Genomic DNA, 17,504 nt, shown 5'->3' with positions numbered 1-17,504 from the left:
GATTACTTTCCCCTTAACAGGCATTAAAAGAAGACACAAATTATCCCTCAAATGCATTTGGTGTGTCATCATAGTGGTCTCTGACTTGTGGTCAGACTCGCTCAGGTGGAACAAACTTAAACTTGCACCTTTTTTCAATGCTGAATTGAATGTCATTGAGAAAACCGAAAGGTGTCATAACATGTTTTTTTCAGCAAACATCCTTTCTGAATTTAAAAGTAATCATGAAGTAATCATGTAGTTTCTCTAAAGTATCTGTAATCCGATTACAACGTATTTTCTTCTTCTTCATGTAATCAGTTACTTCCCAACCCTGGCTGGGTAGATACCACTATTTGAGATGCCCTGAACTGCTGAAGGAATCCCAGACAAGCTTTAGACTCAACAGAAATCTATAGCAGTTTCTCCTAAATCCAGGATATCATGGTGACATTTTAGGTGAGTCTGTTAACTACTATATTTCACCAGAATACTTTTTGACCCATAATTCTGTCCAAATACAGCATCTCCAACCCCCAAGTCTTTCAAACTGACTGTCCATTGTAGGTTATTCTAAGCTCCAGGGCTTTATCCAAGCTCACAGACTACTGAGGCTGAATCAAAGCAGAAGGCACCGGTATGTTTCTTTTCCTGTGTGAGACGGGGGACGGGGACGGGGACGGGGGGGTAAGTTTGTGCAAGCAGGGAGGGTGGGGCATGGGGGCTTTCTCACACAAGATGGAGGCTGGGGGGACAAAGCTGGTATTCATGGGCAGAGGAATGGAAAACATTTTCTCCTGAAAACAGAGAAGCTACAACCGGCAGAGGTAGTGTAGGGAGACCATGGGTTAGCATGTGGCCCTTTGGAGCAGTCACATGCCTAGCGAGGCAAATCCAAAGGCTCCACCAGTGCCGGTTGAGGCCTCATTTATTTGGTATTGCAGGTAATTTTGCCACCTCTTCGAGTCAATCTGGAAGTGGATACTATAGCAATTTACCCAACACCTGTACAGACTATACAGTCTAAAACCCATGTAATCTTATACGGGTAGGTGCAGGAACTTTTCAACTACAAGGACGGATGGATGGGGAGTCTGGGCACCATTGGGGGCCTACACTGTCTGCATGACAATCATGTCTCCTGAAAGAATTCCTTGAAGTGCCTTGAAGTGAGCTCCTCTTGGTACACAGGAAATTCTCCAGTGTTAAATCAACACTGAGAGTGGTAGATTTAACACTGGTCCAGTGTCTATAGGGGTCCACACTTTTCATTGTAAAATTAACACACTGCTTAGTGTAAAGCCTTATTTGCATATTTCCCAGAGTGCCTTGCCGAGTTAATTGTAGAGTTACCACCCATGACTGTATTTGTTAGTGACAGAGACATGGTTGTTTTATTCATCCATTATCAGTCCTGTGCCTTTAAGGGAGAACCTAAGCAAATATGTTATCATTGAAATTAAATTATTTAACACAATACAACACATAATTCATAAGGCCTTATTTTGAAAGCTTTACCTTAATACAGTGGCCTGAAACTCATGGTTTACAGGCCACATCAAGTCACGTTATGCTGGCTTGCAAAGTGATCTGTAATTCCTATTGGAATCCAGCCAGTGGGGAGATCCAACATTTTGAATGTAAATTCACCCGCAACCTGCATTCAGAATGACTAAGATATGAGACTATCTAAACAGGAACAACCATTTCAGTAACAGGTGCAATAAATCCAAGTAACAGATTGGGTTAGAAACATTTATGTTATTTATATTTGAGTAGCATAAGATTAATTAATTAATCAATGTACATACAAAAACATAGATATTGAAACAAATCAATCTAAAAATCAAACTGCAATAGAGCATGCTGGAAAATATGATAATGATGGGCGTGGTTTTGGTTTAATACTGGTAATTAACACCAACACTGGGGTTATTTTACACCAATGAGTGTTCATGTAACATTTACAGAGTTAATTTAACACCTGAATCAACACTAGACATGTTACACTGAAAAATCAACACTACGTAACACTGGCCAATTTGCTGTGTAGAATCTTGGTAAATGTAATGTAATCCACCAATTTATTCCTCTCCTTAATTAGGTTTTTCATACTACATGAGAGATAGATATCAAATAAGGTACACATTGTAACTGTTTAAAGATTTCAGAAAAAGTTGATGAATGCCTGTAATGGCTTAACCAGTCAAATAATGTATCCTTAGCAAGAGAGGCTAATTTATACCAGTGTGTTGATAATGCGTGTTGTACACAAACACTGAGCACATGAAGGATCAGAGAGGTACAGAGAGGTGAGGAGTGACCTGTGCGCAGGCTGCCTAGACAGGAAGCCAGTCCCCTCACTCAGAGGCTTGTGGGTAGGAACACTGGGCCTGTGCCTGTGCCTGGTGTGGATGTGCGTGTGTGCATGTGTGTGTGAAAGAGAGAGGGTGTGAGTGTTCGTGTGCGTGACGGACCCCCTGAGAGATGCCCTCTCATAGATCCAATAGACACACAGACAGTGACACTCAGCCTGGATCTGAGGTGCTAGATCTGGAAGGAGTCTGCCACCTACAGGCAGAGACGTAAACAGACAGCAGAACAGGTCTTACAGGTCCTATAGGTTTATTATGGAGTAGCATTGAGTTGCCTCAGCCTAGAAATGAAAACCGCCTACTGCCCCGCCATACTGATCTAAAAATGGTTGTGTATTTACTGTTTTTCAAGGTTATGAATTTGAAAGGGTATTGAATAGGGGGACCGGTTGTTCTTTTAAACAACAAACAATAGAGAGCAATAGTAATGACGTCTTTTTTAGCCACTAACTCCACCATGGCTCGTTGGCCAAAGCCTATGGGGAAATGAATGGTTTTTTTGGAGGGTTTCTGTATAAACGCCGAGAATAAGGTATGTGGTAAACACAGGCTTAGGAGATCTTATACGTTTTGTTCTATGAGATCATTTTCATCAGCTTTTTGTGAAATGTATGTAATTAAAACGAGGACATAAATCACATAAAGGCTTCACAATTCCTAAAGGTCATGTTAACTGACTGATATTACATCATTGAACAAAACGTATAAGATCTCCTAAGCATGTTTTAACATCAGACTCTTTTCCGGTTTTGAGGACTAGAAGCTGGCAAGCTCTATTTTCAATCCACAAATCTACATCAGAAATTGGCTATAAGCGCTACGCAGATAACCACACTAACTACAAGGTCGATGTAGGCTTAGATTTATTTGAACATAGTGAAATAAAAGGGAATCATTTGATAATTTGGTCCGACTTTATATCAAGTGTACTGAAACCCATACCTAGGCTACATGGTAGATACAGCGGTAGTTGAAGTGTAATTACAGTGTAAGTACACATTGTTACAACTGTAGTCAGAGGGTCATGCCATATGTGCCCCCTCAGATTTCCATCTCAGCCAAGGAACTCTGTAGTTCTGTCAGAGTGGTCATTGGGCTCTTGATCACCTCCCTGACCAAGGTCCTTCTTGCCCAGTTGCTCAGTTTGGTCGGACGCTCAGTTTGGTCGGACGGCCAGCGCTAGTCAGAGTCTGGGTAGGTCCATATTTTTTCTATTTCCCAATGATAGAAACCACTGTGCTCTTGGAAACGTTCAACACTATAGACATTGTTTTATACCCTTCCCCAAATATACATGTATGCCTCATCACAATTCTATCTCGGTGATCTATGGACAGTTCCTTGGACTTCATGGTATAGTTTATGCTCTGTCAACTGTGGGACCTTATATAGACAGATGTGTTTCTTTGTAAATTAAGTCCACCCAATACAATTGGCTATAGGTGGACTCCAATCAAGTTGTAGTGACATCTCTAGGATTATCAACGAAAATTGGATGCACCTGAGCTCAATTTGGAGTGTCATAGCAAAGGGTTGGGAATACTTATGTAAATTAGATGTTTCTGTATTTCATTTTCAATCGCCTACATTTGCAAAAAGGTCTAAAAACATGTTTTCACTTTGTCATTGTGGGGTATTGTGTGTAGACGGGGGAGAAAATTAATTTAATCAATGTTCAATTCAGGCTGTAACACAACAAAATGTGGAATAAGTCAAGGGGTATGAATACTTTCTGATGGTTCGATTCCAGGCTGTATCACAACCGGCCGTGATTGGGAGTCCCATAGGGCGGCGCACAATTGGCCTAGCGTCGTCCGGGTTTGCTATAAATGCTACAAATTACTAGAACATCCCCCAATGCCATCTCTGCTCATTGGTAGGCTTGATTTCACCATAGCCAATGTAACCATGAAATTGTAAGCAGTTGAATTCAAAACATTTTTGGTAATTGTATTATTTATTTATTCACATTTATTCACAGGTTTACAGATGATATTACAACTTCTTGTTCAACAGTTGCAACAAGGTTACATAATATTATATCTTACAGCAATGTATTTAAAGGTTTTGGGCAATGTTTTCCATAGAAACTGCTCGGAAAAGTAACCTATAATTAGATTTGTACTGTGCCCCTAGCCACTGAATCACGTAATTTGAAATCATAACCATACCCGTGCCATGGACCGTACATTTCTCACCCTCTTCCCGGTCTGTATTCATTTGTCATTGGTCACTGGCCTATTTCATCTGTCGACCAACTTCTGCCAGTCACAACTCCACCCCCACGCGACAATATCATGTCCTTTAACTGCGCTCGCTTGCATGAAAACTGACATAAAGCCTCCGACTGGACACAGATCTGATGCCTCTACGGTGTTTATTATATTCTAATTGTATTGTTCTTTGGTTGCGATCCACCCTTTATTAATGCATTGTCTGAAACGTCTGCGGACTACAAATGCGGGAGTTTTACAACTGCTCAAACATGCTGTCAACTACATACGAGTTGGGTGTGACAGCAATGGCTTATCCAGGAGCGAGCAACCATCTCAGCTGTTATGCACAAGCGCATCATCACACAGCCAGAGTCAGCAACCCTTCCATCATCAAGCTGTCAATGATATGGACCAAGCAGAGTGCAGGTAAATACTTACTCTTTCCCTAACGATGTAGTGCCTACAGAAGAGTTCGGCCCATGGACCAAATTCGGCCCGCAGGTGATTTTATTTGAACCCCCATTTTATCAAATACATTTTCATTGTTGGACATGAAATAATTTAAAATCAACAGGATATCAACTGATTTTAATTGAGGAAATATTTTCCTAAGTGTTCCCACCCATAAATAGAGACATATGTTATCATATCCCAATGTAATCAAGGTTTGAAATGATTATGTTTTTGTCAATTACTATATCTTTGTGCTTCTTGACGTCAATTAGCAGTGTCTTATTATTGTTATTAATAATTGTTCCAGCCCCCCGACCATCCGCTCAAGAAAGAATCAGCCCACATCTGAATTTAGTTGGGGACCCCTGGCCAGTATAGACAGTACTGACAAGTTATCTCAAAGAGTGAAATTATATATCTGTTGAGATCCTATAGGGTCGTTCCATTTGATTTCAATCACTTTTTGACTGCACCCCTTTTGATTTGAACAAAACTTTCTATACATATTTGCCCATGGTAGAAGTGGTCAGAAAGTAACTTTTTGGACCTGAATGCCAAAACATTTAGAAAATGGAAGTGCTCAAAGTTGACCCATTTTGCATACACTACCCTACCATGAGACATCCATGTCTTTATCACTGGAAAAGATAAACAGTCGAGTTTGATATCATTTAAAAGCTTACAAACAGGGTTGTCAAACTATTTAATAATTTAATGAAACATAAAACAAATATATATAATCATGTCATTTTTAAACCTTTAACTTCAATTATCAAAAAAGTATTTACTTTTTGCATATGTTGTAGTTTAGACCCTATTTTACATAATCTGAGGTGTTTGTGTTGTGTCCGTCATCGGTTAAGACACAGCATGCTCTTGAATACAGAGTGGGTGTCATGTTGCTGTCTCGACCTCTGAATGCTCGGCTATGAAAAGCCAACTGACATTTACTCCTGAAGTGCTGACCTGTTGCACCCTCTATAACCACTGTGATTATTATTGACCCTGCTGGACATCTATGAACGTTTGAACATCTTGAAGAACGATCTGGCCTTAATGGCCATGTACTCTTATAATCTCCACCCGGCACAGCCAGAAGAGGACTGGCCACCCCTCAGAGCCTGATTCCTCTCTAGGTTTCTTCTTAGGTTCCTGACTTTCTAGGGATTTTTTCCTAACCACCATGCTTCTACATCTGCATTGCGTGCTCTGGGGTTTTAGGCTTGGTTTCAGTATAAGCACTTTGTGACAACTGATTATGTAAAAAGGGCTTTATAAATACATTTGATTGATTGACTAAAAGGGAAATAAAATGTACATTTCAACTTTAAAATTGTAGCACAAAGATGGATGGAGGTCCATACATCAGAGAATGTTGAATTGAATGGGAATATCAGTTGTTTTAATTAACCTGTCAATCTTCCATAGGAAACCTATTGAAATCATAGAAATATAGATCATAGAATAGACATTTCAGTTTAAGTTGACATTTGACGGTGGGTGGACCGGCAGCCTTCTTTGTGGTAGTAATTGGGAGATTGAATGTCAATTCAATTTACGTTTCAATGATGTACCAGCTAAATTGCAGTGGTCTGCAATTCTATGAATTGTATTTCTATGATTGAATGACATGCACCCTTATTTAAGAGTATGCTGTCTCAACCGATGGCGGGCACAACACAAAAACCTCAGATGGTGTAAAATAGGTTCTAAGCTACAACATACAGTATGTGTAAAGCAAAATAATCGGAGTTTACGCGTTTTTAGATAATTCACGTAAAAAAAAAGTACATAGTTTTTATAAATAAATAAATAAATCAAGAAATTATAAAATAGTTTGTCAACCGTGTTTGTAAGCTTTTAAGTGATATCAAACTCAACCGTTTATCTTTTCCAGTAATGAAGACATGGATGTCTCGTGGTAGGGTGGGGTATGCAAAACAGGTCAACTTTGAGCACCTCTATCCCCTAAATGTTTTGGCATTCAGGTCCAAAAACTCACTTTCTTATAACTTATCCCATAAGTAAATATGTATGGAAAGTTTTGTTCAAATCAAAGGGGTGCGGTCAAAAAGTTATTGAAACCAAAAGAACGACCCTATAATAATGGGTTACTGATTTTCTGTGATGGGGAGTAGTGAACTACATGTAGCTCAACTAGTAATTCAAATACATTTAGCTGTAGTTTGGTGGTGGTAGTTGAACTAAATTCAAATCTTGGTAGTGTTTTCAGTAGTTACCCACTGGGCACAGACGTCAATTCAACGTCTATTCCACTTTGGTTTAACGTAATTTCATTGAAATACTGTGGAAGCAACGTTGATTCAAACAGTGTGTGCCCAGTAGGTAATTACTTTTTTTTGCCATGTAGTGGTGTAGCTAACTACTGGAACTACACACTACATTTTTGCAAAAAGAACAGAAAATATGGTTAAAGTAGGCAAGATTTCCTGTCTTTTTCAGCATCTGACCTGTTTACACTGATTGAAGTGGATTTAACAAGTGACATCAATAAGGGATCATAGCTTTCACCTGGATTCACCTGGTCAGTCTATGTCATGGAGAGAGCAGGTGTTCCTAATGTTTTGTACACTCAGGGTATATTTTCAGAGTAGCTTCCCCAACACTGCTGATTTTGTATTCAAACTAGGCTTGTATACAGAACATGAAATTAAGCTATTATCTTTGATTCAGACATTTTGTTATGCATACTAAGTGGACTTCAAATGGAATTCCCAATAATACTCCATCCAAACAACTAATTTAATCATAGACTAAATGTAGGAACTTGGAGCTGAATAGTCAGTGGAATTGGTTTGAAAGCAGATATTAAGATGGACTACACTTCTACACTTCACTACACTACTGTACATTAGACCTACACTACACTACACTACTGTACATTAGACCTACACTACATTACACTACTGTACATTAGACCTACACTACACTACACTACTGTACATTAGACCTACACTACACACACTACTGTACATTAGACCTACACTACACTACACTACTGTACATTAGACCTACACTACACTACTGTACATTAGACCTACACTACACACACTACTGTACATTAGACCTACACTACATTACACTACTGTACATTAGACCTACACTACACTACACTACTGTACATTATACCTACACTACACTACACTACACTACTGTACATTAGACCTACACTACACTACACTACTGTACATTAGACCTACACTACACACACTACTGTACATTAGACCTACACTACACTACACTACTGTACATTAGACCTACACTACACTACTGTACATTAGACCTACACTACACACACTACTGTACATTAGACCTACACTACACTACACTACTGTACATTAGACCTACACTACACAACACTACTGTACATTCGACCTACACTACACTACACTACTGTACATTAGACCTACACTACACTACACTACTGTACATTAGACCTACACTACACAACACTACTGTACATTAGACCTACACTACACTACACTACTGTACATTAGACCTACACTACACTACTGTACATTAGACCTACATTACACTACACTACTGTACATTAGACCTACACTACACTACTGTACATTAGACCTACACTACACGACACTACTGTACATTAGACCTACACTACACTACTGTACATTAGACCTACACTACACTACACTACTGTACATTAGACCTACACTACACTACTGTACATTAGACCTACACTACACACACTACTGTACATTAGACCTACACTACACTACACTACTGTACATTATACCTACACTACACACACTACTGTACATTAGACCTACACTACACTACACTACTGTACATTAGACCTACACTACACTACACTACTGTACATTAGACCTACACTACACTACACTACTGTACATTAGACCTACACTACACTACACTACTGTACATTATTCCTACACTACACACACTACTATACTCCTGGTGCTGGGGAGAAAATAAAAACATAGAACGTTGTTCATACACAGTTGTCTTAAGTGATTAAGTGCTCTTTTGCACATGTTGTATGTTTTGAGAAAAGTTATACAGATGAGCGTCAACTATCAAAACACTGTGTAATGCAGTGGTAATATTTAACAATGTCCCTGTCAGACCTACAGTAGAATTGACATCACAGGAGGTTGGTGGCATCTTAATTGGGGATGACTAACATGTGCTAATAGCTGGAGCGGAAAATGGAGAATGGTATTAAATACATTTTCATGTGTTTGATGCCATTCCATTATTACGAGTCATCCTCCCCTCAGCAGCCTCCACTGATTGACATGATGCAATGTGTTGTCTGGTCTTCACAGGAAAAAGTTGATCTCTGGGATGGAGGACCTTCTCTTCTACACCATTACAGAGGGCAAAGAGATGATCCCTGTCTCTCAGTTCATCTCTGTGAGTCTCCATCTCATCACATCCACCCTCACTGTGTGCCACCAAACAACACTAACCTATACAGTGTTTTTTCCCCTCTAGTTTATTTAACCTATTTTCCTTTTTTGCTGGAATGCATATTGACAACTACCCCAGCTTTCCATGACATCCTTTTAAAGTTGACACAACATGTACTGCACCACAACACATTCTAGTTCCTAAAGGGGCCCTTGGGCTTGCTGTTTTCAATTGAGCTAAATGCACACCGAAGGAATCCCAGGGAGTGTAAGACGAGCCAAGGCAGGAATCAATCACACCATGTCACGAGCCCAGTCCAGGCTCAGGTTTGAAAAGTGTTGAGGAAACGCCTTATGTAACTTTATGACTAATAGACGGGTGTAGCTGTTGTTAATGAGGCTAGAAGTGAATTATCTGAACTCTTTATACTCATGGGGATTGGCCTAAATGGATAGGGCCAAACTGAAATGTTTTTTTACAGAAGAAATATGAAATGCATAAGCGTGGTGGCAATTGAAAGGGAACTGTTTGGAGATTGTGGGAACATTATTAGACCAACGTTGAGGACACAACAGTTCACCTGACACATGACTGAATCCAAACATTACACGGTTGATTTTATGTGCATTTTACATTTACTGTACTTATTTTTACATTTACTGTACTTTTCGCCACATTTGTTGATAACGAAATCTGAAAATACTTTGGATCAGGTGTATCAAGGAGTCCAATCCGGCCTGCGGGTCGTTTGAGTAAAATAATACTTTTTTGGGGGGACCTCAATTTACTTTAAAATGACAAAAACCAAATCGAAACTGTGTAGAAATAATAATGGACCTATATTCATAAAGTTTCTTGACTGTCCAACTCACTAATAATCACTAGACAGTCAGGTAGCATCAAAAATTCCCAAAACTATGGATAGAGGACTTTTTGTAGCACATTTTGACAGCAAAGAAAAGGAAAAAAATTAGTATGGCCCTCTAGACCTTGTTGAACACTGAATGCAGCCCCCGGAGCAGAATTAGTTTGACACCCCTGCATTCAGTAACATGATAAGAATATTCCTGAAAAATGTAGGGTAGGTGTAACATAAGACAAAACAATGACAAAGGTTTGAGTGAGAGGTCAAACTGGTGTCTCCAAGTGGAAACACACCTCTCCAAAGTATGCACTTTTCCTAAGCAATTTCAATGAACTCTTATGACTCAAAGAAGAGTCTTCAACTATAAGGTGCTTTTAGGAGCTCTCCTAGCTGTGTCGTTCAGGAACTAGAGCAAGCACACTTGTTGTTGTTTTCTTTGTAGCACAACCCTGCATCCCCGCCATCACACAATTACTGTTGTTGTTTACGCAATCCAAAAACGGTCCATTATAAATCGCAATCTGGGTCAGGTGGGCATCATTTGAAAGCTTATTCTATTGCCAACATGACTAGCTAAGTTATAAAAAAATGGAGTTAGGCTTTCACAAGGCAATTCAGAGAAACAGATTGTAATTTTAGTGTACATAGAGTCATGAGTGCATTCAGGTGCGTGTTCCACTGCGAATTTTCTTCACAATAGACAACAGGCAGTTTCTGTACAGAAAAACCCAGGGCATGACGCCATGTCAACTGTACATCAAACATAGTGATCATAAACATTGACGCTGTATACAGTATGACATGCATTTTATGATATGGAAATGTGAAGTGCACATTTGGACTCATGGGTGTTTGGCTTGCTTGTATGACATCAAAGCAGTATTTATTGTAATCCTCAACATCTCATCTTTCAAAATACATAGAGTCCTCTAAAGTTACAGCATTTCCCCTCACTCAGACAATAGAAAATGTGCAAAAGTTTCCCAATTAGCGGGAGGGATGGAGGTATCTTCTTTTCGCGTGCGATGCTCAAGTTCATCTTGTTTTGTGTGTATTGGTCAAAGGTAATGCAGTAGCAGGGGAGTGTGCAGTGCTTCTCAAATGTAAATTTGTATGAGTTCTCCACACTCTCTTCCTCACAAGAGCGTACTCAAGAGACCTTCCTCGAACTCGGAGCATGAGTGTGGAGCATGGTAGTATGCATATTGAGAAACACCCTCTGTGTCACCTCTCAGGGCTTTTACACCACAATTTAGATTAGAACATCATAGAGGTCTCAGCTCAGTTGGTGAAAAAGTCCTACAAGCACAGTCATCCATAGCACCATGCATGCTGAACTTAGCATTTTACGATGTGTGAAGAGACTCTGTGTCCAGTGTCCCCTCACAGTGCTTTTACATTATAATTCATACCTTCAGACCCTTGCTTGGTGCCCCTCATATGCATATTCAAATTAACTCTGAACAGTATAGGGGTCTATTAAAAGACTGTGTGGTGTTGTGGCACAGTGTGATATTTGACAGGCCATTGTCTTATGACCTTTGAATCATTGTCAACATGGCTTTTTAACATTGTATCACAGAAACACTGGCAATGACTTTTAGACGGCTCTAACCAATGACTGTATATGAATGGACAAAGCCATCAATCACGTGACACCATTAATTCCCATGTGAAGACTCATATGGCTCATTTGAAGCCAAGGACGTCAGTTAAAGGCCCAGTGCTGTTTGAAAAGACGGCCTGAAATTTCAGCCTATTTTGGTGGGATGGGGTTTTGGCCTGCCTGGTGACATCACCGGGTGGTAAATTAGTTAATAGACCAACAAGAAATAGAGTTCCAAATAATAGCTAGTTTTCAGTTTTCCCCTCCCACTCGGAACCACTCCTAGACAGTCCTAGCAAAATTCTTTGCTAAGAAGCTATTTTTTTATTCTTAAAAAACAAAAACAAAATCACAGTAAGGTACTTAATTGTTACCCAGAAATGATTTGATATTGAGATAAAAACGGCTGCATTGGACCTTTAAGATGGTGTCTCATGGAGACATAAAGTGCATTTTGAGCTACTCCAGGAAGTGTCAGCTCAGTGCTGCCACCATTCATTGAGAATCTCCAATTGAAGGCCGACCAGGGCAGGCTGCCATTAGCAACTAAATTATCCTTAGGGATGGTTCCAAATTTACAGAATGGTTACCTGGAGGAAAATGGGGGAGGGTCATGCTTTTTCAATTTCAGTCATTGGGAGTGTTTAGTATTTTTTAAATCCAGTCCAGGGAAGGGTCATGTAATTTTTTATTGATTATATTTCTCAGTGTTTTACAATTAGTTACCTATTAGGCTAGATATCGATGTGTGTCCAATGCCACCCCTCATCTCTGATTCTCTGCACAATATCAAGTGCGCCTATAGGCTATTTAGTGTGGTCTCAATCAAATGATCCATAGCCTATAGGCTATGAAGTTCATGCTCGGGGAGAAGCACAGAGCTAAGTTATATTTCTAACATAGCTGCTGGGATGGTCTAAATAAAACTAGGCTGCATTACACACTGCAATGGATATTCCAACCCTGAGCCCCGGCCTGCTCTGCTCTTGCTGATCAAAACCTTTTTTTGTGCTGCTTAACCAAGGGCTGTGCTGTGTAGGGCTGTGGTGACAGTTCAGGAGGAGAGTCAAAGGCTTCTTCTATTTGAATTTTTTTATTAGGCCTATTCCAAAAAATGATTGTGAGCAGACTAGCCTGTAGCCTGTTCTGTTCTGTTTGAGAAGGAGAGCACAAAGATGAGAAGGATCGGAGGTTTACTTTGATAGTTTGCTACTACTAGGCTATAATTGATTTTATTAAATACAATATGTTTCTTGTCCATTATGTATTTATCAGAGTTATTGACCAACCTCACAATAAGCCAGATTCACGTAACTTACAATATGGTCCTGAAACAATCAATCAAAATGGACAGCTCATGGTGCTGAAAGTAGGCAAATTAGAGTAGGAATAAGTCATTTAAAACATATTTATTTTAATTAGACTTTACTAACAACAAGAGGGCTTTGTGTTGGAGCCTATTTCTTCCTATTTAAGAGGTAGGCCTACTTGTTTGACAGACGAAATTAGGCAATAGGCTGCTATATTCATAATTCCTCCACCCACCATGTACTCTGTAAATAGCCTACCCTCTGTGTCAGTGAAGGACTGTAAAGTTAAAACCAAGACTCAAATTGAGAGGGAATGCCATAGGCCTACCTTTTATTAAAGAAAAGCACAGTCCTACCCCTTGTTAGCTTAAGATTTTGAAGAAGATAAAAACAGATCCGATTATATAAAGTCATCTGTAACAGTGCTTTGGTCAGCTATGCTTTATGCTAGAAACAAGCTGTAAAATACCTGGGAAAGGTTGCAACACATTATCACAGCTTATTGTGAAATATACACAAATTACTTATTTGAAATTCGTGACAGGCACACGAAAAAGTCCACTTTTTCATTTGTATTACACGATTTTCATCACAACTCATTTCGTGTGTATTACACAAATTCCATTTGTTGTGGCTAAAGTTAGCTAGGCCAGCTAGTCTAGGTCCAGAAACCAATGGGTTGGGCCAGAGCCAGAACACGTGGGTAAAGAGGTAGTTTGAAAATTCGTCATTGGCTTTGATACTCTAATTGGTTAGAGACGATCCAATCGCTGATGACTTTCTTTTGTACAACACCCCTCGTGCCCCTCGTCACCACAAACAACCTTTATGATGGCAGTCTCAGACTGAAGTATGTAGCGCGCGACAGAGCAGCGGAAGAGTATACTGTGAGTCGTCAGGCTACACTTTCTCTGCTTCTCGCTGTATTTTCGCCTGGACAGATTTTGGGGCAGAGTCAAGCCTCACGCTTTGCCTCTTCAGTACAGTATGCACTGTATTATCTTTGTGAACCCCAGGCTGTAGTGATGCCGCAACACCGCGATGCAGTGCCTTAGAACGCTGCACCACTCGGGAGGCCAGCAATTCTGTTTCTTAACTAGTTTTATTGAAGTACTTTCTCTCATTCAATATCTCAATAGCTTTACAATTCTGTCAGATACACTGTACTGCCCCCAGTAAATATAGCTTTGAATGCTGCTGACCTAAAGAGTCGTTTACAGGACTGCTTGAACACTTGTTGCTGCTCACTTAATGGCAAAACAGGGTTTGTGCATGTAGTCAGTTACATTTCAATTTGTTCCAATTCAGGTATTGAATGTGACACACTAAAGCAATTATTGTAGTCCTGTATATTCTCAGTTTCTCTAAAACGAAAGAAAAGTAATTATACAGTGCCTTCGGAAAGTATTCAGACACCTTGACTTTTTCCACATTTTGTTACGTTACAGCCTTATTCTAAAATGGATTTAAAAAAATTAAATCCTCAGCAATCTACACACAATGCCCCATAATAACAAAGCGAAAACAGGTTTTTAGAAAAAGAAATACCTTATTTACATACACTACCAGTCAAACGTTTGGACACACCTACTCATTCAAGGGTTTGTCTTTATTTTTACTATTTTCTACATTGTAGAATAATAGTGAAGACATCAAAACTATGAAATATCACATATGGAAACATGTAGTAAACAAAAAAGTGTTAAACAAATCAAAATCTATGTTATATCAAATAGCCACACTCTTCGCATTCTCTCAACCAGATTCATGAGGTAGTCACTTGGAATGGATTAAAATGAACAGGTGTGCCTTCTTAAAAGTTAATTTGTGGAATTTCTTTCCTTCTTAATGCATTTGAGCCCATCAATTGTGTTGTGACATGGTAGGGAGGTATACAGAAGATAGCCCTATTTGGTAAAAGACCAAGTCGATATTATGGCAAGAACAGCTCAAATAAGCAAAGAGAAACAACAGTCCATCATTACTTTAAGACATGAAGGTCAGTCAATACGGAACATTTAAAAAACTTTGAACGGTTCTTCAAGTGCAGTCGCAAAAACCATCAAGCGCTATGATGAAACTGGCTCTCATGAGGACCGCCACAGGAATGGAAGACCCAGAGTTACCTCTGCTGCAGAGGATAACTTAATTAGAGTTAACTGCACCCAAATAATTGCAGCCCAAATAAATGCTTCACAGAGTTCAAGTCACAGACATATCTCAACATCAACTGTTCAGAGGGGACTGTGTGAATCAGGCCTTTATGGTCAAATTGCTGCAAAGAAACCACTACTAAAGGACACCAATAAGAAGAAGAGACCTGCTTGAGCCAAGAAACACAAGCAATGGACATTAGACAGGTGGACATTTGTTGTTTGGTCTGATGAGTCCAAATTTGAGATTTTTGGTTCCAACCGCGGTGTCTTTGTGAGATGCGGTGTGGGTGAACGGATGATCTCCGCATGTGTGGTTCCCACCGTGAAGCATGGAGGAGGAGGTGTTATGGTGTTGGGGTGCTTTGCTGGTGACACTGTCTGTGATTTATTTAGAATTCAAGGCAAACTTAACCAACATGGCTACCACAGCATTCTGCAGCGATGCGCCATCCCATCTGGTTTGGGCTTTGTGGGACTATCATTTGTTTTTCAACAGGACAATGACCCAACACACCTCCAGGCTGTGTAAGGGCTATTTTACCAAGAAGGAGAGTGATGGAGTGCTGCATCAGATTACCAATTGAGATGGTTTGGGATGAGTCGGACGGCAGAGTGAAGGAAAAGCAGCCAACAGGTGCTCAGCATATGTGGGAACTCCTTCAAGACTGTTGGAAAAGCATTCCAGGTGAAGCTGGTTGAGAGAATGCCAAGAGTGTGCAAAGCTGTCATCAAGGCAAAGGGTGGCTATTTGAAGAATCTCAAATATAAAATATATTTTGATTTGTTTTACACTTTTTTGGTTACTACGTGATTCCATATGTGTTATTTCATAGTTTTGATGTCTTCGCTATTATTCTACAATGTAGAAAATAGTAAAAATAAAAAAATAACTTGAATGAGTAGGTGTGTCCAAACTTTTGACTGGTACTGTATATCTGCTCTATTATGCCCTGCATCTGTAGGACCAGCATGGGGGTTAGCTCAGCAGTGTACTGATCACAACTTTCTTAGAGAGCTCAAATATGCATCTCCCTTCCCTAGAGATGCTGTGTCAGTGTTGATCAGCTCACCACAAGCCCATTCCCCTTTCTCCCCCCTCCCTCTCCCTTCTTATTTCTTTCTCATTTCTCTCCGTCGAATTTTCTCTCTTTCTCACTCTCATTTTCAAAATGTTCCTCTCTCGTTCTTCCAGGCATTGAGGAGCACAGGTTTATTGACATCGGATCCCAGGCTGAGTGACTGTATGCGTCAGCTGTGCCAGTCAGTGCCGGACTCTGCTGGAACAGTCATGATGGACCAGAAACTATTCAGGAAGTGAGCTATGCTCTATTTTCACTTTCACTTTAACCCCTTACACTCATGGAAATTGGCCTATATGGATGGGGCCAAATTGAAATGTTTCTAACAGAAGAACTATAATAAGCAAATGCATGACCATGGTGGCAATTGAAAAATAACACTTTGGAGATTATGGGGAAATGATCAGACCAAAGGTGAGGACACAACCGTTCACCTGACACGAGACTGAATCCAAAAATTACACTGTTGATTTTATGTGCATTTTACAAATACTTTGGATACATTCAGTAACATACATTTTGAAGTAGGTGCAAGATAAGAAAAAAATAATACAAGGGTTTGAGTGAAAGGTCTAACTGGTGTGGCCACACACCTCTCCAAAATTTGAACAGTTCCTAAGTAATTTCAATGCACTTTTATGACCCAAGGAAAGAGCCTTCAACTATAAGGTGCTTGTTTGAGCTCTCCTAGCTTTGCCATTGAGGAACTGAAGCAAGCACACTATGTTTTTGTTTGTAATACAGCCCTGCGTCTCCACCATCACACAGTTACTGTTGTTGTTTACACAATCCAAAAATGGTCCATTAGAAATCACAATCTGGGTCAGGTAGGCATCATTTGAAAGCTTATTCTAGTCCCAACATGGCTAGCTAAATTATAAAATATGATCATACGGTGTTAGGCTTTTAAAAGGCACTTCAGACAAACAGATTGTAATTTTGGTGCGCATAGAATGGAGTGCATTGAAGTGCATGTTCTGCGGCAAATCTTCTTCACAATACGACAAACGCAGGCTCATTCTGTTCAGGGTGTAACACATGTCATCCTT

The 17,504-nt window shown here is 39.8% G+C and overlaps 1 protein-coding gene across 1 annotated transcript in view; it reads left to right on the top strand.

The window, feature by feature from the left end:
- Positions 1 to 4,781: 4,781 nt before the first annotated feature.
- LOC311148247 (glutaminase kidney isoform, mitochondrial-like) overlaps positions 4,782 to 17,504 on the top strand; it is a gene marked incomplete at its 5' end in the record, with an annotated part of 28,188 nt that continues 15,465 nt past the window's right edge. Inside the window, 3 exons of the mRNA XM_084185150.1 lie at positions 4,782 to 4,996; positions 9,355 to 9,442; positions 16,569 to 16,690. Of these exons, the coding sequence (XP_084041276.1) occupies positions 4,782 to 4,996; positions 9,355 to 9,442; positions 16,569 to 16,690 (425 nt within the window). The remainder of the gene's footprint in view (positions 4,997 to 9,354; positions 9,443 to 16,568; positions 16,691 to 17,504) is intronic.

Source organism: Coregonus lavaretus, assembly GCF_964263955.1.
Source record: "Coregonus lavaretus genome assembly, chromosome: 20".
Lineage (NCBI taxonomy): Eukaryota > Metazoa > Chordata > Actinopteri > Salmoniformes > Salmonidae > Coregonus > Coregonus lavaretus.
Note: the sequence above shows the minus strand (reverse complement) of the source record. Positions and strands in the feature narration are given on the sequence as shown.